A 25,096-nucleotide genomic window follows, 5' to 3' on the forward strand; every position below is an offset into this window, starting at 1 on the left:
TTTATGGACTCGATGATAATAAAAACTTTCCAAAGACCAATCACTTCTGTCGGCACAGCAGAGGCAAACTTATGAAAATTCATAACTTTTGTTTTCCGGAAAACAATTAAAAAGTGACAGCCTGTGTGAGTTGAAACTTTAATATCGAATCGAATACGGGCTACATAGCCAAAAATTTTTCTATTAATTGTATATCCAGGAAGTTTCAGATAATATGGATAATATTTGGGGTATACAATTTCACGATTGTTGGCGTTGCGGATAAATGCTTATGTTGTGCTCAAAACTTTGGCTTAAAGAAAGCCCAAATGTTTTGCACTTTTGTACAGAAGATACCTTAAAGAATCGACTGATATAGTCCATTTTGGAAGTCATTCCTTTTGATAGTTATGGTGTCAAGCCGTCAATTTAGTTAGTCGCCGTAAGATTTAGAGCTTTTGGACCACTCCTGACATAACCATGGACTTACTCACGAAAAATACGATATCACTGTAAACAAGACAGCAAGGAGTACCATTGGTCAAAATGTGCAATGACTCTTCGAATAGCCCTTAAACTACACTTATGTTGAATTTTGTGAGGGATGTATCCGAAGATGTTGTCCCGAATTGACTCTCTTGGTCCTGATATATGTACTTAAGGAAGTAATTTTAGGACGTTCAAAGTTTCGGTCAAATCGGATAATTGAAAATTTGTGTTGGAGGAACCTGAAAGAGTTGATCGATATAATCCATATTCAAACCTAATCTATGTCTCACAAAAATCGATTTGGACTTTCGAGAGTTATTGTGCTCAAGATTATAGGGAAACTTTTTGAAGTCTTGCGGGGAAAATGTCCAAGGAGTGGACCGATATGACTTAAAGTTTGGATAAAATATTGGGAGATCCAAAATTTGGACCAAATCCATTGATCTGTTCGGATGAACTGGAATAAATCAACTCCAAATTGTTTGACGCGGGTTTCGTCAAATCATTATTTCGCTGAGGCACATTTTTATCATTAGCCTAACGGCTGAGGGTACACTATCACGGTGCCCGTGAACCAACGTTAAATGAAAGGAGCTTACAACTGGGAATTTCTGCGGGTTCTGAAACAGCAATGTTCATAGATGAGAAAAATCCAAAACTAAGAAATAATCGCTGCAGGGATTTTTAAATAAATCACGGCCAAAGTTTTTAAGTTTTCGCGATTTGTTTGAAAACGGCAAGTCTTATCGAAATGGGACTAGAAAAAATCTTATAGCTGCTAAAATTCTCTACAAGATTGGCATTCGTAATTTTTTTCTAGGTAGTACCATTTTTGAGATATATAAGTTTAAGACGATACAGTCAGTGAAATGAAACCTACGAAAATATCATAAAGGACAATATTATAGAGAATTTTTACTGCAATTTTCTTTAGTTCCATTTCACAGCAAAATCATACAAAAAAAACTAAAAAACCCCAAAAAATGTGAACTTTGACCGCGATTTATTTAAAAAGCGCTTCGGCGATTTTGTTGTTTTTTATTTTTCTCATTTATGAACCACCAATAAAAACAGGTGTAACCTTCTTTCATTTAAAGTTGGTTCAAGAGCGCCATGACATACAATACAAATTGCAAATTGGAAAAAAATCAGATGTGAATGCTATTTATAGCAGATATTATCACTTTATGATACACAACAATAAATTAATAATTAATAAATTTTTCTCCATTACTTTCTCACAATATTTAGAAATAAGTTGATATAAAATAGGAATACAAAATTTTGATTAAGACAGTAAAACAAGTTTCTAATTGTTTTTCGAGATATACTCCACAGAGAAACCTTGATATGTCGTACATATTGTCCAATAGACATTTCCTTTCATGTACTTCTAATCCGTACAATACTGAATTTGTAAACGTTTTGAATACGCAATGAGTTTAAAGCCTCAAGGCTTTTATATTCATTACAGAATTCCACAACACTGACTTGGGGCAAAAGAAGGAATTCAGTTTTACTGAAAGTTTCTCTCAAAAAGAGTATTTAAAGAAAAAATGTTTAAATATTTCTTAGACAACTTCTTAATAAAGTACATTTTCAGTACATAACCTTCAGAACAATATACGTTTTCATTTGAAATTTCAAAAACAAAAAATTATTTTAGAGAAAAAACGTAAAAATATGTTAAAGTAGCTCAAAAAATCTAGTCAGATCAAACCATTTCGGGGGGGGCCCGGGCCCCCCGTGCCCCCCCCCTGCGTACGTCCCTGGGCGGGGCCGACCTACATATAATATGTAAAAAAAAAAAAAAAAAAAAAAAAAAAAAATATTTACAATATTTTCAAAACCCCACATTTTCATCACATCCACAACATTTTACAAAAACATATTGATGTATTCCAGAACAAAATCCTTAATTTAGTTATACAACAAAAACATAAACAAATTGAATACAACAACAAAGAACTAGAGTCACTGGATGAACTGCTCAAAGAACGAGTGCCAAAAGAAGAATTTACAGACATTAACAACAAAGAAAACATAATTCTTACAAGAATTCACGACAAATCCAAAACCGTACAACAACGAAAGTTTGATAGACTTAAAGAAAACCAAATGAGAGAACTGAATATTACATACAACGAAAGTTGGTTCGTAAATAAAACGAATACAAAATTCCCACAAGATGTTGAGTGGTTACTCTCCTTAGGAGAAAAATTCGGACTTCCCACTAACAAATCTAACTTTCCACTTTTCAAACTCATTGCCGATGGTGACGACATCATACAAACAGACCACGATAAGGAACAACAAGAAATCAAGAGAACGAAGTTTACAACAATGCTAGACACACATCTAAATAGAATGAGAGAGAGTCCCAGGGACAAGTTTATCGATAGAACAGTTGCTCACAGCCAAAAATTTCTTAAACAGAATAAAGACATTCTAATCTTAAATGCAGACAAGGGTAATGTGACGGTCGCTATGCATAAAGATGAATATAAAAAGAGAATGAATGACATTTTAAAAGACATGATGACTTATCAACGGCTGGTTAAAGATCCAACAACAAATTTGTCGAAGAAAAACAATGAACTCGTAGAAGAGTTGTACAAAAATAACATTATCTCGGCAATAGATAGGAAAAACCTCAAAACAGACGTGGCTACAGCACCGAGATTATATGGACTGCCAAAGGTCCATAAAGACAACTACCCCTTGCGACCGATATGTTCATCGGTTAACTCACCATCGATACGACTATGCAAATATGTAGTAAACATTTTGAAAAATCTGACCAAAAACTCAAAATATAATGTTAAGGACTCGGTACAATTTAAAAAGAAATTGGAAAATTTGACGATAAGGGAAAATGAAAGAATGGTGTCATTTGATGTTGTATCACTTTTCCCAAGTATACCGGTAGACTTAGGTCTAAAAATTATAGAGGAAAAGTGGAACGAGATTAAAGAAATAACAAATATGACAAAGAGCCTATTTTTCAGCATTCTAAAATTCTGCATCAAAGACAACCGCTATTTCCAATACGAAGACAAGATATACAAACAAAAGAAAGGACTGCCAATGGGTTCACCGGCTTCTCCGATTGTAGCTGATTTAGTGATGGAGAAACTACTTGACACCTGTATGGAAACACTTTTGACGAAACCAGTGATTCTGACAAAATATGTGGACGATTTATTTATAATCATAGAGGAAAACGCAATAACAGATACATTGTTAAAATTTAATAATTTCGATAGTCATATCAAATTTACTATGGAAGAAGAGAAAAATGGTTCCATTCCATATTTGGACACGGTCGTAATAAGAAATGAAAGAAAATTGGAGATAAATTGGTATCAAAAGCCAACGGCATCTGGTCGTATATTGAATTTTTACTCCAAACACCCAAAACAAATGATTATCAACACAGGAAAAAACCTTGTAAACAGAATATTAAATATTAGCGATAAAAAGTTTCATGAAAGTAATAAGATGAAAATAAGAGAGATTCTGACCAAAAACTGTTTTCCAAAACCATTAATAGAAAAGCTAATAAACCAATATAACACCCCCACGAATAAAGGGAAACCCGAAAGGATCTACAAATCAATGGTTTATCTTCCAGGAATATCTGAAAGATTTCAAAATTCAGATCTATACAATAAGGATAAAATCCAAGTGGCAACTCGGACTAACAACACCCTAAAACGCTTATTTACCAATACAAAAAGTAAAATTCCGAGTCTTGAAAGACATAATGTAATATACAGTATTGAATGTGATGGAAAAGTGGATGAAAGTTGTGGTAAAAGATATGTGGGAACAACTAAAAACAAATTGAAGGCTAGATTATCGGCACATAAATCGGATATAAAATTAAGGAATCAAAATAATACCCAAAAAACGGCACTTGCAGAACACTGTAAGCTGACCAATCACTTGCCAAATTTTGACAACGTACGAATACTTCAAACTGAAAACAATTACAACAGAAGGTTAACATTAGAGATGCTACATATTAATAACATACAAACAGACAAGAGAATCAACTACAAAAGCGATACAGATAATGCAGCTTACTGTTATCGGCATTTGACTAAGAAGAGATCGTTCAACAACAAGAAATCAGTGCAATAACAACACCAGACAATGGTGGTAAAAACTACAATAGCTGATAGATTAACTTGACTGTTTTTATTATTTTTATACAAATGTAAGAAAAATTGTGTACCTACAAATCTTGTACCTACAAAAAATGTGTATTTATCTAAAGCTGTGATAATAATTATTAAAATATACAACTATTATGTTTTCTATAGATCACCCCTGAAGATGCAATTATAAAATTGCGAAATATTGGGAATGTAAATAAAATGCAATAAAAATGAAATTCAAACAATGACCTCAAGCTCAAAAAAGTCTTATTATTTTAAAAATATGTAAAATATATTTAGATATATGGAAGCTATATACACCGATTTTATAATAATTTGCCAAACTTATTTCTAGACAGATTTCCCTAGATGTAGCAAATGCCGCAGTGATGTAATAGTGAAAAAAGCTAGACTGCGACTACGAGGAAAAATTTGTTCCACATTTAAAAAATTTCCCCTTTTATAACAAAATAGGAATATACAATTTGTTCATGTTATAAGAAACCTATGTATTCTTATAGATACTATATTATACTCTTTAGTTCAGTTAGAGGACTTTCTCTTTTAATCTTTATTTAGATTACAAAATATTATCCGAATCATTTTGGTCCAATTTGGTCCAATAGAAGACCTGCTGCTCTTCTTATAGAAGTCTCACTGGTCAGCTGATTTTGTCTATTATAAGATGTCATTCTGGTTTTCTACGAAAGAACCTGCAAGACTTCTATGAGTGATATTGTGGCATTTTTAGAGAAATCTGCTGATCTTTAATAAGAAGAATAATTGGAACTTTACAAAAGTAATATTATTCTCCTCCTACTGAACTTCCTGCTGATTTTTTATGAGAATAGTTGGAGTCGTCTATATGCTGATGTCCTTGTCATTTTTAAGAGAAAACCTGTTCATATTCTATGATGAAAGTAATTAATCTCCTAAGAAAAGACTTTTGGTGGAACCATGCCCCTTTTAGGAAGAAGTCTACTTTTTGTATAAAAAATTACCAAGTGATGTTCGGTCAGAATTTTTGTTGTTCTAAGAAAAGACCTGTTACTTCTATGAGAAAAAATATTGTTGAGAAGATCTACTGATCGTCTATGAAGATTTTTTTATTTCTCATAGATCACATACAATTTCGTACATATCCGGCCGTGGTGATAATTTATCAATAGATTTATGCAGAAGAAGACCTCATGGTGTCCTTTCTATAGGCTCACTCCCTTTTTCGCCTCATCCATAAGATGAAGATTATATTATTTCTATGTCGATTTAGCCATTTCCGATTGTCTGCTTAAATCAAAATAGAGTTTAGAGTAGTTCTTTCATACGAGGGCTGCACGAAAACTATCAGGCATAGGCGCCATTTGATTTGTTTCTAATGTTTGACAGTTTTTAGCCTAAACGTACTCAGGACAGTCGGTCATATGACCATGTGTTTTGTTGTTTACAGTGACTTGAAAAAATCACTTTGCAAAAAATGGAATTTTCTTGTGAACATTTTCGTCCAATTATTTCTCACAACTTTCGACGTGAATAATCACGGCAAGATCAAATTAAATCTTTGTATATCGATATATTAAAAACTGGTTTAATTAATTCAATCGGGGCCGGCACGAGGGTCGCCCAAAATCGTGTCATGTTATATATCGTGAGATAGAGGCACACTTTAGGCATTTCTTCCACCAACTAACAGTTGATATGGCATGAACTCATGACCGCAAAAATGGATTTTTTTGTTAGATCCGGCAAAATAGGACAATCGCTCAAAAAAAGCTTTTGTGTATTGGTGCAAAGAAATTGTGAATAAAAACGATCGCGGTATTTCAAACGACGTTTATAAGATCGTCATAGACGACGAATCTTGGATCTATGCTTAGGAGCCCGAAACAAAACAGTAATCGACCGTGGAGGTCTTCGAATGCGAGCAACATCCAACGAAAGTTGTTCATCTAAGAAGCACTTCAAGTAAATGGTCGCCTGTTTCTTCGGCAAAACTGACAACGACTATACGGCTTAAAAAATGTAGGACGTTAATTTGCTGAGTGGAACACTACAATTTGTTCGCCAAAAGTCTCCTGAGAAATTCGAAAAATGAACAAGAGAAGACGAATCATTCTGCATCATGACCAGGCGAGCTCTCTCAAATCGATCCGCTGTACAGCCCTGACTGGGCATCCAATGACTTCATTTGATTCCAACATATCAAGAAAAAAGTCGTGGTCAACGATTTTCGTCGCTAGATGATGTTGATGAAGCGTTCAAAAACCATGTTTTGGAGATGTCTCAATCGGAGTGGAAAAAGTTATTCAACAAATGGTTTAAGAGCTTGAAAAGAGTATAAATTATGCTGGAGACTACGTAAGAAAACAATAAAACTATTTTTGATGGTAAATATTCACGTATTGTGCACAGAATTTGTATACAATCGAATCAGTTCCTAATGGGTAAAGAATACCCTTCATGAAAATATAAATCCAATACATATATATCTATGTTTTTATTGACCCTAATATTTGGCATATTTAGAAAGATTAAAGGTTTTCCGACGGGGAAGTGAATACAAAGTTCGGCCCAGTCGATCTTAACATAGGTTTTTGGCACTCCGGAGTTGGAGTCGTGAAAAAATTTAGCTGGAATCGGAGTCTAGAAAAAAATGGCTCGACTCAGAAGCCCTCGCCTTGCGCACTGAGTGTCCGCAAAAAATTGCATCGATGATAAGTCATTCACTTCTTAACTGACTCCTCATAGATATGTATGTAAATTTAGAGGAACATTTAAATAAAATATTTAGCAGTTCACAGTTTTGGTAAACGAAAATGCATATGAATTTATCGTCCTTTGTTGGAGGACACAGCACTCGAATTATTTATTATGTTTTTTCAAGGTTCGCTTTCTAACAAAACTTTTGTTTGTATTTTAATTTGCTCATTTCAACATTTGTATGCATTCAAATAGTTTTACAAATGTTTATTTTGAATTATTTGTATACCAGCTGAAACTGTAGCAATTGTTTATACAATATTTTGAAATCCACTGAATACACGGGCAAGGAACCTCATTATAATGGTGTCTGTCCTTTTACGAATTAAATTAAAATAACCAATTTTGTTAATTGATGCAATTGTTCGATGTAAATGTTTTTATTACAAAACAATAGTAATTATTTGTTCAAAGTAAACTAAATACGTGTGCATGTACATTGGTGGCCAATACATTTGCAACAAAATTGCACGTTCTAGATTTTTTTTAAAATATTTTTTTGAAAGCAAAATTAAGTGTTTTTTTGCAATTATTTATAGCTCATTGCTTCAAATATAAGAAAATAAAAAATTTTGACACGTTATACAACAAAAAAATTTGAAAAAATATGAAAATACATAACACGCCTTAAAATTTAATGGTATCTATAAACTTAAAAAGTTGTACAAAGCTCATCAAATGATAACTAAACACAAACATTGAGTATATAGACACTTCCAGAAAAAGGAAACGCCGGTATCAAAAGGAAAATATTTTAAGACAATTAGGCTTTGCTAATAGGCATGAGGAATATCCAAAAAATTTGTACAAAAATTTGTTTATAATGGAATAAGATGACAAAAACAGTTTTTTATTGAGGAAAAACAAGAATACAATCAAAAATTCACTCAGAAGTTTATAAAACACTGTAGTTATAATGTAAAGTTAATGGGCTCTTGCGAGATCTAAATTTTTTGAAAGAATTTCTTTTTGGTACTGGCGTTTCCTTTTTCTGGAAGTGCCTATATACTCAATGTTTGTGTTTTGTTATCATTTGATGAGCTTCCTAAAACTTTTTATGTTTATAGAATCCAAAATTTCCAATGATGCCGCCCATTATAACTTCAATCAATCAGTATCCATCATTCTGATTTGGACCGAATCCCTACGATCATATGTTTTTCAGACTTCTGACTTTTATCAAATTGACAACCATATGTGAAGAAATGTCCATTACTTTTGAAGTTGTTGATCCCTGGACCCACGTCCATGCTTCACCCGTACGACCCGCCAATCCCCCGAAGAAGTACGTGCGTACGTGATATCAGTTTCAAAATCGTATTTACTTTTAATCTTCCCAAAACAAATACAAATGATTTGAATCATACAAAAAATGATGTTTACAAAATATTGAAGATTTTTGCATGGGATTTGGTTAGTTGCATATGTTTAGACCATTGAATTTTTAGGCGTGTTATGTATTTTCATATTTTTTTCAAAATATTTGTTGTATAACGGGTCAAAACTATTTATTTTCTTATATTTGAAGCAATGAACTATAAATATAATAATGTAATTGTTCCACAAATATCCCATACGGGACAAGGGAGACTTCTCTCATATCAATGAGTGCACCCCGATTCATATTAGCTCAATGATATGGGACCTACTGTTTATCGCCGAGTCCGAACGGCGTGTCTTAAGACACCACTTGTAGAGAAGTTTAACATGGCTAAAATACACAGGAAATGTCGCCAACATTACTGAGGGGTATTTTGCCACCGTTGAAAATTTGATGTTGTCGGGGAACCGGACGTACAAGGCGGGTGTGCATACCATTGCACCACGGTGGCACCAAAGGAAATATAAATAATTGCAAAAAATACTTAATTTTACTTTCAAAAACTATTTTAAATAAAATTTACTAAAACATGCAATTTTGTTGCAAATGTATTGGCCACCACTGTATATATGCATTTTTATACCCTCCACCATAATATGGAGGGTATAATTAACTTTGTCATTCCGTTTGCAACACATAGAAATATTCGCCGGAGACCCTATAAAGTATATCATCACCATAAATGCCCGAAGTCGTATCTCCAAAAAAGTCAAAATTAGTTTTTTGATTGCATCTAATTCATAAGACTAAAACCATGCTCTTGCAAAATTTCAAGCTTCTACGTTAAAAAAATAACGATCCTATTCAAGAAGAGGCATTTCGGAAAAAGGAGTAACATTGCAGATTTTGTTGTAATGACGGATCCCAAAACCAAGCGTTTCCGCGGTTTTGGTTCTATCCGTCCTTTCGTTTGTTGAAATCAAGATACAGCTTTGTAATTTGGTACTACTCCTAGGATATTTGGTATTGAAAGTGGACCATATCGGTCCACGTTTTGATATAGCCCCCCTAGAACGGTACCTCCCGATTTCCGGTATTTTGAAGGTTTTAGTATCATTATAAAACCGAGATGGCTGAAATTTGGTATTTAGTCTTCGTTTGGGGTGCAAAACTTCCCACATGAAATTTGGTATAGGTCCATGTCTTCATATAGGCCCCATAGAACGGTACCTCCCGATTTTCGGTATGCATTTTGAAGACTATGACCTTGATATCCCACCGAAACGTCTGTGTTCCCGGAAAATAGAAAACTTACTCTCATACAAACTGTCCATACAAATCCTTGTTTAAGTCTAGCGGGTATTACCAAGTTTTTTTTTTGTCAATTCAATTTTATTTAACTTCAAAGCCAACCGGCCCATCAGTGTAAATTACAAAATGCATAAGAATTGCTTAACCAAATAAAAGGAAAAACTACTTTTATGTATTTCGAGAGCGTTATCGTCAAATCTTCGAACCGAGATTGCTGTAATTTAATATTGTGTGTTGCCAGGAGTTCCAAAGTTTAATTCGAAAAATTGTAAATATTGATCCATGTTTTGGAAAGAACTACGATGACGTCCCATATGAGCTCTTTTGAAGGGAGTATTATCAGTTGGAATATACTACTCCTGCAATAAGAGGAAGTGCTTGTTCTTATTCACCTTAATAAAGTTCGTGGTGGAGAGTATAAAAAGTTCGGTCCGGCCGAACTTAACCCCATTCTTACTTGTTATACAAATAAATGTTATCAATGGTTACATTTATGGTATTGAAATGCCTAAAATTTAAATAAATCACATAAATCAATTTATATTCTTAAAAGTATATAGAGTAAATATGAGGGGGAGATCATAAGAATTATGTATGTAAAATCTTAGAAATCTCTTTTTAAAAGATAAACATTGTACTGTGATTAGTTTGTAGAGTTTTTGAACGGTGAATTTAATGTATGCATGTAAACCATCAGAATTTGAAAAAAAAGTAAAATTAAACACGTTCTTTTTGATTTTTAAATGTATGAGCAGTTTTTCGCCTGCTGCTACACATTTTTTATCGGAAAGACAACGGAAAAATAGTCCGGTTTTATCCGCATTGCATATATGGGACACCTTTCTGCAGCTTTTGCTCTAAATCTGTGTAAAATATAATGGATTTTTTATTATAAGCCGCATCCACGTAAGCCGCCTAACCTATTACAATGTAATGTAAACAAGCAATATTCTGCATTAACAATTGCCTAAAAAATAATGGGTTATTTCTTTCAAATTGTACAAGGCAAAAACATTTATATAACTCATACCACCATTATTATAAGTATTCTTTTGTTATAGTTTGGATTTACCGAACGGATTTATAGCGTTCCGGTTAACTTAAAATTAAAAGTGATGATTGAATTTCAAGGAGTAGCTGCTTGGCATTAACTTTCAATGTAAAAATTATATTTTTAATACCTCCAAATTGGTTTATTTTGCGTTTTCAAATCCATCATATAGTAAAAGAACACATGTAATAATGGACCATAACCTTATTGTTCGACTATAAAACAGCTAGTTGTGACTTCAACGCTCACCGTCGGGAGACAACTTTTTGTAAGCAAAAATACGACTTATTATTTATGTGTTTAAGCAATCCCTAATGTTTGTAATGGTCAATTTCATCAGGAATGGACCGACGGATTCCATTTTGGAAGTGAATCTGATTTTAGGAGTCATTTCATTTGGTCACCGTATAACTTAAAAGTTTTTGACCAGTATGTCAGGAAGCAAGGATTTGCCCACAAAAAACATAATATCGCTGTAACAAAACCACAAGAAGTAGCATCGGTATAATTTTCCGAAGGATCTTCGAACAGATCCTAAACTGAACTTAAATAAAAATGTTAAACTTTTGTGGGGGGGGGGGGGTACCCCTATTAAACTACAATTGGACAAAATATTACGAAGGTCAAATTTTGGACCGAACCGGTTGATCCGTTTGAGAGTTATTGTGCGGTCTAGCCTCTATACATTGCAACCCCTATGGTGCAATGTATAGTGGCTGGAGCGCACAATAACTCTCAAACGGATCAGACGGTTGGGTCCAAAATTTGACCTTCGTAATATTTTGTCAAATTGTAGTTTAACTTCGAAAATTGTCTATATACATCATTTTCTCAGGAAATATGAACTAGCCCCTGAAAAAACTTGTACAGTCGTGATGGGGGCAGCAAATTCAATTTGCTACAAACAAATCATACCGATTTGTGGGCATACTTGAACCCAATCCATGTACCGCAGAAATATTACGACGTGCAAAGCATGGACCAATCCGGCACCGCCTTTGAGAGTTATCGTGCACACCATTTTAGCGAAAAGTTTTGAAGTTTTGAGGGGAGGTACCCGAAGGAGTGGGTCGATATGACCCATCTTCAAACTTCAACTAAGTTTGGTCAAAATATTACGAAGGCCAAATTTTTGACCTAATCGGTTACATATGGTGTCATAGGGGGTTTTAAAAACTTTTGGACAGTTTTCTCATGAAGTATGGACTTGCCCCTGAAAAACTTGTACCGTCGTAATGGGCAGCGAATACAAGTTGTTGCAAAAAGACTTCAAGCGATTCGAGAGCAGAACTTAAACTGCGCCCTTCCGAAATTTTGGGTGGGAGGTACCATATTCTAACCTCATCTATGTCTTGTAGAAGTTTCTTTATATGCAAAGGATGGACCAAATTGGTAGCTCACTTCAAGGTTATCGTGCACACAATTATTCCGAACATTTTCGAACTTTTGTGGGGGAGGAAGGATGAGGACCTCGATAACATAAATTGTGAGGGTATAAAAACCATTGGTGAATTTCCCATTTTCTAAGATCCCAGAATAATGAAAACTCTCAAACGCAGTAACTGATTTGGTTCAACTTTTGTATAGCTTAATATATTCCAGGGTTTCGGAGTCGAGATATTTTTGGCACGACTCCGACTCCAGATCAGTTTTTTTCACGACTCCGGCTCCGACTTCGACTCCGGGTCGACTCCGAGTGTGAATTCGTATACCACTAAAATCAATAAAATGTGCACAAATTTTAAACTTTTTCATATATTTTGGCCTATATAGGCCATACTCAAATGCAGAACATAAATATGGAGTAAAATTCATATACAGTGGCGACCAGCTAATTAGGGACGATAAATTTCAGTTTAATAGATTACTCGATTACATTTAAAAATGAGAAGATTTTGATGAAATAAATTTTGCATATAAGGTATTGGTATAAGCACTATCGAGTGATGTCAAAACGTACGGAAATTCTCCTTATTTGGGGCAAGTACAGCCCACTTTTCTAAAAATGGTCCATATTAGCCTGGCCAGCTAATTAGGGACATTAGTAGTAAAATCAACTTTAAGGTTAATTGATGCACTTTTTTATACAAGAATAACTCGTATTAGTGTATTCCACTGAGTTCATGCTTTATCCCCACCGCAAGTCCTTAAAGGAGCCGAAGTATTACTATAATCCCTAATAATATGCTTTAGACATTATTTTCCGATTATGCACCAAAAATATGCATATTTATTTGGCTCTTTATAACAGAAATTATATTTTTATTAACCCAAGACATCATTCCGAACCATACACTTCAATAGCCGCTCCATACTGGGTGTAAATTTATCCTTAAATTACTTATGCACCAATTTGGTTAAGTCAATAAGGTGAAAATCATATTTTTAGGCTTAGTTATGAGGCATTTTTAAGTCAACAAAATGTGGTAATATGGTTATTAGTATGCCGGCATAATGTAAAAAAATATTTTTCCGCTACCTATAAAATTGAGCAGAATTTAGATGAGGTATTATTTACATACACAATTTTTAAAAAGGCTGAAAAACACGCAGCATTGATGGCAGCCCTAGGGATCCTTGAGTTAGCTTTTGTATGGAACAAAGTACATTTTCACATCGAAATCAATAGATACTACTCATTTTTGGGAGCAAATAGATTTATGTTGGTGCAAAAATTATCCGATGCGTATAAAGAAACAGTTGGTGTTATTTGAATAGTTTTAAAATGGTACACACAAATTTTATTCCATGCCGTGGGTTGTACTTCCCCCACATCTGGTTAATCTCGGTACGTTTTTACATCACTCGATAGTGCTTCTAGCAATACCTTATATGCAAAATTTATTTCATCAAAACCTACATATTTATAAATGTAATCGGGTAATCTATAAAACTGAATATATAGTCCCTTATTAGCTGTCCGCAACTATATACATATATGGTTGTTGAATCTTACATTTGAAAAATACAACAAAATACAGTATTCTGGACGGAATTCTTCATGCTTAAGCTTTAAAAATATATGAAAATGGGTTGGCAATACTAATCGTAAGGACAACATTCGATAAAAATTATAAGCAACTCATGGCCAAGTTTTAAACTGGATGTACGCCAATGTGATTAGCCTTAAAGGGAGGCCCACAGTTGTGAAGCCCAATAAAAGCCATTTTTTATGAATTGTTTCCGAGAAAACTACGAAACTTTTTTGGTAGATTTATTTCTTCATCTGAAAGAGAAAAATATTACGAAGCTTTGTGACAAATGACCCTCTACGAAACACTGTTTTTATTAAAGCGTTTTGCAATGCCATCTCTAGCACGAAAACTAATAAACCGATTGTCATATATGTTTGTGGCCGATTTCTGAATGTAATTTCGAGAAAAACACGTTTTTAGTTTATATGCTGCACACAAAATACAAAACATTTTCCCTTCCAACGCTTATATGTAAGGCAATATTATTGCAATCAACTTGATAATTTAACCACATATTCTATGCTACGAGGGGCACTAAACACCTTCCTGTCTAGGCAAAACGCAGTGTGGCCAGGAGTCACATGACATTTATTTTTGAAAGTTTGTCAGTTTTTGACCTACGCTTAGGCTCAGAACAATTTGACATACGACCATGTGTTGGGTTGTTTACTGTGGCTTGATTGAGACACCTCCAAACATGGTTTTTGAACGCTTTTACAGCATCTACTGGCGACGAAAATCGTTGACCACGCCATTTTTTCTTGATGTGCTGAAATCTGATGAAGTCATTGGATCCCCAGTCAGGGTTATACGGCACATGACTTATCAATTTCACGACTTATCAATTTCACGTTTGTCAGGTCAATGAGGCGCTGGTTTGAGTCGATTTGTCATGATGTAAAACGATTACACTGTGCAACATTTTTTAGGTAATCTCGTGCTAACAATTTGAGTTAGGTATTTTTTGAAAGTACAGACCCAAACGACAAAAATCCTAGTTGGGTTTTGTTAATTTGTTCTTAATGTTTTCTTTTGGAATGTAATACACAACTCTTCAGAACATGCCATTGTTGTAAAATGCCTCTATCGCGTTGTCTTCAGTACATTTTTTAACGACGATTTAATAAATATGTCATTAATGTGGTCAATCCGAAATGCGAGAATAAACTGTTGGTGTGAACTGTGTTTGATTTGATACGTCTTGTAAAAGATATGATGCAAAATACCACTGTAAGCATTTTAGAGTTTTAGAATGTTCTGAAGAATTGCTGAGAACTTTATTTAGAAGGTTTTTGCAATGGGTACTTGGTTCAACTCTCAATAGTTTAGCTGATATTGACCAGAATTTCAGCAATTATGTAAAATTGGTTTCCCATGTAGTTTGTTCAACTGGGAAGTTCTACTAGTCAAGGTCGAATTCCAATTAGTTTCTGAGATAAAGGCCCAATAAATGCAAAAAAACTGTAGTTTTAGCCCGGTTTAGATGAGGCCATAAAATCCCAACTGGATCTGACAGGACAAAGCCCTACTAGGATTTTTGTAGTCTCTATATGTACTTTCAAAAAATAAATACTAGAAGTTGTTTGCATTTTCAGTGTTGCATAGTGTTATTCTTCTCTTGTTAGTTTTTCGATTTCCTCAGGAGATTTCAGGCAAACAAATTGTAGTGTAAAACTCAGAATCAACCGTCCTATATTTCTCAAGCCGTATGTTCAGTTTTGCCGAAGAAACAGACGACCATTTGCTTCTAAGGTCTTCTTCCATTAACAGCTTTCGTTGGATTTGGCTCGCTTTCGAAGACCCAAACGGTCGATTCCTGTCTTGTTTCGAACTCCTAAGCATAGATCCAAGATTCGCCGTCTGTGACGATCTTATAAATGTCGTTGAAGCACTGCGATTGTTTTTATTCACAATTTCTTTGCACCAATCCACAAGAGCCTTTTTTCAGTGATTGCCAAATTTTGCTGGATCTAGCGAGAAAAATCCAGTTTTGTGGCCAGGTGTTCACGTAATATCAAATGTTAGTTGGTATAAGAAATGCCCAAGGATGTCAAAACAAACAAACAAACAAACAAAGATATAAAGCTATTTTTTCAATCATTGTTGGGGTCAATCAAAAATACCTTGCGACATAACTCAGAAATTTCAGCTATGTTATCCTTTGGGGTTTTTAATATACTCAATAGGGCTCTCATTCCGAAAGGGAATTTTCCACCCATAGACCTTCCTTGACTGGCTTTATGTGTCACAGGGTATTCAGTAGGATTTCCCATAGAGACCACAAAGTCTTTAATAGAATGCAAGGATGACTTATCGTAAAAAACAAGATCAGAAGACCAGTTAGTCTTCTGGAAAGAGGTTAAAGGTCTAATCTTATTTCGATTGTCAAAGAACTCTACCTTTGTTTGAAAAAAATTAAAGGATCAATTGGACCAACTAATAGGGATGAATAGACTTCAGAGGAAAGTAAATATCCTGTGAATTGTCCTCTAACTTACTATAATTTACCGTTGTACTTATGCTTTCTTTTAGCTTTCTTTTAAAATAAGTAATGCTGTTTGAAGTTGGTATGTCGAATTTAATGTTATCTTTCTATAACGTTGAAAAAATTTTGCCCGGAGTCGGAGACGAGTTATTTTTTCTGACTCAGACTCCGACTCCAGCAAAATTGCTCGACTCCGACTCGTAGACTCTGACTCCGAAACCCTGATATATTCCCAACTTATTTAAAGTACGAAGATGGACCATATCAGTCCACGTTTTGATACAGCTTCCACATAACGGTAAATTCGGATTTACATCCGAATTAGTTGTAATTTGACATTTCTCTATAGATTTTTTCCTTTATTTATTCCACAGGGCATTTGCAAGAAAATTCAATTCTACTCTATTATGACAAATAGTTTTAATCTCTTCCCATGATTTATATAAATATGTTATTTCTGGGGATACGGTTCTGCGTGACGTATTTCTAGAACAACCTGGTCTTCTGGAGCCTTGAGGATTCCAATCTAGAGCGATTTTGGCAATGCTTTCGGGACCTTTTCGTAGGGTGTGCCCGATCTATTTCCATTTTCTCCTGTTGCTTTGACGCCTAATGGATTCTTCGTTTTTTTTTTTGTTCCACAGATCTTGATTCGATATTTTATTCGCCCAAAATAAACGGAAAATTATTCGTAGACATTTAATTATGTCTTTGTGTATTTGTATGTAACATACATAAGGAATCGAGATAGACCCAAAGTTTATTTTAGGGATATACATTGAATAACTTTTTGAGTCGATTTAAGCAGTGCTATTTTTTGTTATAACCCATATGTGCACGTTTTATTACAGTTGGTTAAAGTTGGTACTTTGAAAAGTGTAGTAACATTTTCAAATTTTACCGGACAAATTTCATTAAGTAAGAAATAATTAAGCAACCTTCTGCATTACCAATTGCCTGAAAATAATAATAAATTCTAGCTCTTACTGGAAGACATTTTCAATTAAAAACTACCAGTAATCAGACATAGCTATTATAGTAAAGCTTCTGAAGTTTCCAATAAAAAATAATAGTTAAAATTAAATTAAATAAATTCCAGCGAATAATTGAATTCCTTAAATGAAACTTATTTATGAATGATGCATAAACTTTACTCACGTCCCCATACACTGCCGCTCACTTGAATAGAACCCCCTTACAAAATTTATTCAACCTACATTTTTTCCGAATTTTAAAAGATATATTTAAGTTTTAACATATTTTGATTCATGTGTTTGGAGTAAACTTAGTCATTCATTTGCATTAAAGTCCAATTTATATAAGAATTATACAACGAAAACAAAATAAAGTCAAAAATTTAATTAAAAAATTTGGCTGATTTGAATAGAACCACCCTTTAAAACTTGTATTCCAAGTTAGGCATTACACTTGATTATTAAAAGAATTCGTGACAAAGCCGGATATACGGGTGTATCCTTAATCAGGAATGATATACTTTTACTGAATATTACTGAAAGGACTTCGTTTTTAATATAGAGTGAATATGCATCGATATTCTAATACAATCTTTATGTATTCCCAAGTTTTAAAGAGGGGTTTTATTCAAATGAGCCAAATTTTTTACTTCAATGTTTGACTTTATTTTGTTTTCGTTGTATAATTCTTATATAAGTTGGGTTTGAATGCAAATGAAAGACTAAGTTTACTCCAAACACATGAAGCAAAGTATAACAAAACTTAAACACTTCATATCTTGTATTATTCGAAAAAAAAATTAAGGTTAAAAAAATTTGTAGTGGGTTCTATTCAAGTGAGCGGCAGTGTACATACATACATACATACTTTTGTACATATTTTTATTTATGTTATTTATTTACCTTTTTAATAAAGCTTTCGAAATGATTATTGTTGATACAGCCGTTAGCGTCGCCATTGCCGCGCTGCAGTAACGGAATTTCCATAGTACTGTCATCAAAGTCGAGACCTGATATAATTAAATTACTACTACTACCGTTGCTGTTCTCCCCGCCATCATTAATATTTTTGTGCTGCCTATAGGTGCTGCTGATTCCATTCATGCGGTTGTTATCGTTGTTGTTGGGTTTGGGGTGTCTAGTGTTTGTACTGTTGGTCAGGTTGTTTGCATTACGTTCCATTACATCGTTGTCGGTATACTGAATGAGATCTACCACCTGATAATAGTTGTTGTCATCGTTGTGACGACTACGATGATGATGATCATCGTCGTCATCTGTGGGGAATATGGCAAAGTTTTCATCGTCAGTTAGTGTTGCCGTAGAATCGTTGTTTGTTAATTTCTGGTACTTTGACATGATTGCGTGTTGTAGTTGTTGATCCACAATTCCGATGTTCTAGTTAGAGATGTTGTAAATGCCTGAATGTTTCGTGTTTTTTTTTTCATTTATTTATTTATTGACATTAACAATTTTATTAATTTACACTGGCAATTTATCGGCAAGTTAATAAATTTTGGTTGGCTTTTGTTTTCTTTATTTTATCATTTTTCACAATTATATTTATAAAGTTGTTGTACACTCTGTTTGTTGTTGTATGGTGTTTAACCGTGTTGTCATTAAATTCATTAATTTATTATTCATAGGAACTTTTTTCGTACATTCGTTGTTATAAATTATTGTTATTTTTTATTGCTAATTCACCAGAACACAATGTACAGTCAAACATGAATATAACGAATCCTTTAGAAACATTTTTTTAAGCTTAAAATAAGTAAAAAAATTGGTATTTTATTCAAATTTTGTATTAAAATAAAAATACATTAGCCTGTCGCCTTCGTTTTTTATCGATATTCATAGTAACTATGAGTTGTTATAAATGCGTTCTACAGCATTTTAAATTTTAATTTAATTATTTACTGAGTTCTAACAGGAGAATAAGTATAAATACCAATACTTGATACGGAACTGTTCCATTTCTCTAACTTTTTGTTATAGCATCAGGGACTACCTGAGGTGCTCTTTTGTAATTATCGAAATGTACTCGAAATATAATTAAAACATAAATTTCACTTTGAACGAAAATATTTAATAAAACATTTTCCCAATTTTTGGTTTTATTAAAATATTTGAACCTTTTAGCTTTCTTATTACAATAATACTCTTTCGACTTTATATGCCTTTATATGTACGTACTCGTTTTGTTAATCCATCTCCTGGAATTATTTTCTTTTATTGCATGTTATTTAAAATATAATTTCATTTATTTTGCTGAAAATTATTTTTAAAACTATTGTTGCTTCACATAGAGTTATTATCATGTAACAACAGTAGTTGTTTGGTGCTTTTTCTCAGTTTGAAACACTCATTTATAAATATTCATAACTTTGAATTGAAGGAAAGCACACAAACACCAGTTTACATATCTGGGTAACTTTTGGAATTATCTCATCAAAGAAACAGAAACACCTAATTACATTTTTTCGTTTTTCAAATTGAGGTTTTTGTAGAAAACCATAATACAAACAATTTTCTGATTAAACACTTTTTGGTTGTTATAAAATTTAACATCAGTAGCTTGTAACTCAATTTGTAATTGTTGGACTGTTGTGATTATTCAAAATGTTTGTTTTTTCTTCTAAAATACAGGTTTTTGATTTCGTACGACAATTAAGTTTGTCAGCGAATTTGATTAACTTTTTGTTACTGGTCATCACTCCCATGTCATATATTATATTGTAATTAAAAACAAATATGGATATATTAATACATTTCACTTATTTTTTTTGTTGGCTAGTGTATGTTTTCTTTTATCACCTTTCATATGAATACACGGCCGTTATACTGCGAAGCATAACATTTTTCATAGTTTACGCACAATATCACATAAATAGTGTTCTAATCGTCATCACTGTAGATTACCACCGAGTTTTGTTTTTGTCGATCACTAAGCGCCCGCTTATTCAATTGTTAGCAGACGTGTTTATCACCTAATCGTGCCGATTTATTTATTTACATTTGTTTTGTTGTACTTTAACGATTTACAACAAAAGAAGTTCAAATGGGTGATCACTCTCGGGTGCGTTCACATTTCCTACTGAGTGAGTACAAATGCCTCTTGGAAAGACGAAGTGTTTTTTGTTTCGCCTACTTCCTCTGACAAGCATTGAAAACCCCTCAGTTTGATCGCCCGCATTATCGTTCGGCTAACGTATTCGTTTGCTTATCACATGCAATATAAATTTCTCACCAAAGAGAAAATTGTATTCAAGTTAGCTGTAGTTGTGTAGTTGTAGGGTGGGTGGTATTTAGGGTTGCCATAAAATATATTTTTTATCGTGATTTCTAATTTTATAATATCTATGTTACGGTCATTTTTGAAGTTAATTTATTTATTAAATATTGATTTTAAAAACTGATTATTCATTTGTTCTCTACAAAAATTTCAGTTATTAGTCCAGTCGAAATAGACATTGAAAGAGCAAAAATTCCTACAAAGCTGAATTTTGCTGGAGAACTAGCGTTTGTCACACAGTTTATACAGTTGGCCATTCAGCCCAAACTAGTTAGCCCTGACTATTTAGTTTGCTGTCAAATACATTATTGTGACATAAAATACAAAGGAAATCAAATCACAATAATGAACAATCTATTATGTTTATTGTCAAAAGTTGTTAACAGAACTCTGAATGGCCAACTGTATAAACTGTGGTTTGTCATTAGATGCAATGTCCTAAAAGTCCCCATCAATCTCATGTATGCAAAAACAGTTATTCGGGGTCAAAGGTCAAAATTTAGGGATTTTTAGGTTTTCGATTTTTTTCCTGAAAACGGTGGGTCTAGTCAAAAAGTGACTTGATCGAATATTGTAGACAGTAAAATTCTCTTTGGTCTTTATAATTTTTTTCTAGAAGGAACCATTCTTGAGATATAGCTGTCCGAAAAAATACATCATTTATATGCACTTATAAGGGAAATACGCATATATTCAGGTGAAACATCTAAAATTACCGCAGCAACCGGGTCTGTCCCCCAACAAATATATTTTTTCCTTGAGGAGCGAAAAAGAAATTCCAACCAAATCGGAGCATGTTTAGTAGAGTTATTCCATGTTAAGATTCATTTTATGCAAAAACAGCCCTCTTAACCCACATATGCATTGGAAATCCCAACGAGAACGATCCCAACCAAAACTCTTCGATTTCGAAAAATTGTGAAGTTGATTTGTGAAAAAAGCGTTCAAAAATCTCAAAAGCATTGAGAGTCATTTTTATGAGACTTTTAGCAAAACGAGGGCGCATATGATAACTATAAAGAAAGATTTTCCGACCTTATAATATTTTAAAATACTTGAAATGTTAGTTTTACGCTCGAAACGCTTTTGCTCTGTTCCTTTACGTGCCTGAGTCTTCCAGTTTTTTCCACTTTTCACCCGCAATGTGTCTCCTTATTTAAAAAGCATAAAATTTATATGAAAACAGTTCACCACTTTTACCATTTTTTCCGCTGTTTCCATTTCTAAAAATAAAAACAAAAGAACACAAGATAACGAATTTCAATGCACAAAATTTAAAAACGTCAGGCAACACTGTCAATAAGTTTTAAACTATAACGAAACAAAAATAAACCAACACACAGAAATAAAAGTGCAACTGTTCTATAAAAACAAACCATAAATAGTGAGCATTATTTTTACGACGAAAAGAAATTCATCTCATTCATCATTCAAAGACAAGGCGAATGGTGTCGGTGCTCATGTAGGTGGTATTTTTGAACAATTTGTTTTGGTATAAAGTTCAAGGCCTTTAAATTCTCACGTGACATTAAAACTTATAAATACATACATACATATGTATTATACCAATATACCCTGTATTATACCAATATACCCTGTAAAACGACACATTTGGTATATACATGGTGCAATTTCGACATGTTATAAGTTCGCTTAGTTCTTGAATCTAATAAATATCTGCATATCAGGCCTCCAGTACCATTTCTGTCCTGGTCACCAAGCCGATTTATTCGAGTCATAAAACTTAAAGATTAATTCCAAAAACAATTCCAAACATTTTTACCATTTTTTTTTTTTTTGGCAAGATTCCTGTGAAAAATAATGTCGTTTCTTGGAAGAAATGTTTTCCTAAAATTTGCTACTTTCGTAACAGAAAGAAAACTAATTATTATATTTAAGTTCAGAATATTTTCTGGCTGAAGCTATAAATATTTCGGACCAATCAGGACCACAACGAACAGCATCGGTATACATTTCCAAAGGATCTTCGAACAGACCATAAACCGCACTTAGACACAAATGTTGAGCTTTAGTGGGGGAGGTACCCTAAGAAGAGGACCGATATTGACCATTTTATAAATTAAACTAAATTTGGACACAATATTAGGAGATCCAAAGTTTGAACCAAATTTGTTGCTCCGTTTAAGAGATATCGGGCATACCATTTAGTGATTTTTTTTTTAAATATTGGGGGGGGGTGGCAAGTACCGAAAGTTGTGGACCGGTATTGCCCATCTACGAACTGAAACTAAGTTTGGACAAAATATTACAAAGGCCAAATTTTGGACTGAATCGGCAGATCCGTCCGAGAGTTATCTTGCGCTCCAACCACAACAGACGATGTCATAGGGGTTGGTTGTTTTTGCACCTTTCAGGCTATTTTCTCAGTAAACATGGACTTGCCCCTGATGAAACTTGTACCGTCGTATAGGGGACAGTGAATACAAGTTGATACAACAAAAATCAACGCGATTCAAGAGCAGGCCCTAAACTAAACTTTTCCGAAATTTTGTGTGGGAGGTACCCGAAGGAGTGGACCGATTGAGTTCATATTGGAACTTAATCTAAGACTGGTAGAAACTTCACGATGTGCAAAGTATTGTTCAAATCGGTTGATCCGTTCGAGAGTTATCGTGCGACCCAGCCAGCCAGACGGACATGGATAAATCAACTCCAAATTGTCTGAAACGGATTTCGTCCAAACATACTTGTGGTCTAAAACTATTATTTCGATGAGGCACATTTTGTCCGTATGAAAGTGTATATCGTCACCATAAATGCCAAAAGTCGTAACTAACAAAATAATAATTTTCAGGAGAAGCAAAAAACGTTATAAAATGAAAACAGTTTTATGCAATATTAATCTTATGAAGGTGAATAATATACGGAGGAAACGCTTGGTTTTGGGATCCGTCATTACAACAAAATCTGTTATACCATTTTCCCAAATGCCTTTTCTTGAATAGGATCGTTATATTTTAACGCAGAAGCTTGAAATTTTGCAAGAGCATGTATTTTAGTCTTATGTATTAGATTCAATCAAAAAACTCATTTTGACTCTATCTCTACTTCGGGCATTTATGGTGACGATATACCTTCGTTAGCATAAATGATGAGGGTATAAACATAACAAATATAAACAACAAAGTTATTCTTATCGAAATTGTACTTCGCATTCATGGAATTGATTCTAATACACTATGCGACACGAAAATTGTTAACCATATTTTGAAACCGCAGCGTGATAGAAGATATGGGCCCCCAAAGACCTGAGGCTTCGATGTCAAAAGGCACATATCTTCTACACCGCTTTAGAATTTGGTTTACTCGTGAAAGAAAAGTTGTAGCTCTCGTTCTAAAGTATAATAGTTGTGAACATATAAAAGCCATTCAACTTCATCTTCAAGGTCAAAATCGTCAAGGTCAAATTTCCATTATAATTTTTTCTCTCATTTTAGTCTGCAGATATCTAAGCGATCACAATTGAAGTAAACAACCAACTAGAAAAATAATTCTTAGATCTCAATAAACGACTTTTTAGAACATACGAACTCTGTATCAACGGTTCTTAATGGCCAAAAATAGCAAAACAAATGCGATTTTTATCCACTTTTCTCGGTTTCCGCTCCATAGATACTAAACCGTTTAAAATTCAAGAAAACAATAAACCACAATAATGTGGCAAAGATACCAGCAAACAGCTTTCTGGAACATACGAAATGTCTATGAACGGTTCTTAAATGCGAAAATATCCAAATACTTTTGAAAATATTAGATTTTTATCCTTTTTTCGAACCGAACAGGCCACGTAACATTTACGACAACGACAATTTTTTCTTATACAAAATTAAAAAAAAAAACAAGTAAGAAAAGTCTATAGTCGGACGGAGCCGACCATGGGATACCCTATACCACTTCTTTTCAATGATTGTGAAAATTTAATTATCAAATATCAGAGATGTAATGTATAATACTTATGACCAAAACCAAAAAGTTATCTAGCATGACAAAGACATTTTTGTAGCAGGAAAGGAAAATTTAGTTCACACAAACTAAAATGTAATGAAACCCACTTATGTAGTACTACTACTTCCGTTGTTTAACCGCAACGTTATTAAAATTTTTACCAATTTCACACAAAAGTTTCAGTCCATTTAACCCGCTAAGTATTATCTGATCTTCACGTTGGTTTGTACGCTTCTTCTTCACCATAAACTCAAACTTTGTTTAAGATTTTGCGGGTTATTATTTTGACCTTCAGAGCCGCTACAAAATTGGTTAAAATTTAGTTTTTGG

The 25,096-nt window shown here is 33.6% G+C and overlaps 1 protein-coding gene across 7 annotated transcripts in view; it reads right to left on the reverse strand.

Annotated features, from left to right (window-relative positions):
* ZnT41F (Zinc transporter 41F) overlaps nt 1-20,666 on the reverse strand; it is a 51,192-nt gene extending 30,526 nt beyond the window's left edge. The window contains exons 1-2 of one of the 7 annotated variants that reach the window (XM_073988762.1): nt 20,323-20,666; nt 18,409-19,269 (exon numbers count right to left, since the gene is read on the reverse strand). In XM_073988762.1, the coding sequence (XP_073844863.1) occupies nt 18,409-18,864 (456 nt within the window). In that variant the 5' untranslated portion in view covers nt 18,865-19,269; nt 20,323-20,666. Of the gene's footprint in view, nt 1-18,408; nt 19,270-19,982 lie in introns of all 7 variants that reach the window. The other 6 variants (XM_073988764.1, XM_073988768.1, XM_073988766.1 and 3 more) reach the window with 6 other exon arrangements.
* Between the last annotated feature and the right edge of the window lie 4,430 nt (nt 20,667-25,096).

The sequence above is a fragment of the Musca autumnalis genome, unplaced genomic scaffold (genome assembly GCF_047663935.1).
Source record: "Musca autumnalis isolate F117 unplaced genomic scaffold, ASM4766393v1 scaffold_5, whole genome shotgun sequence".
NCBI classification, from domain to species: Eukaryota; Metazoa; Arthropoda; class Insecta; order Diptera; family Muscidae; genus Musca; species Musca autumnalis.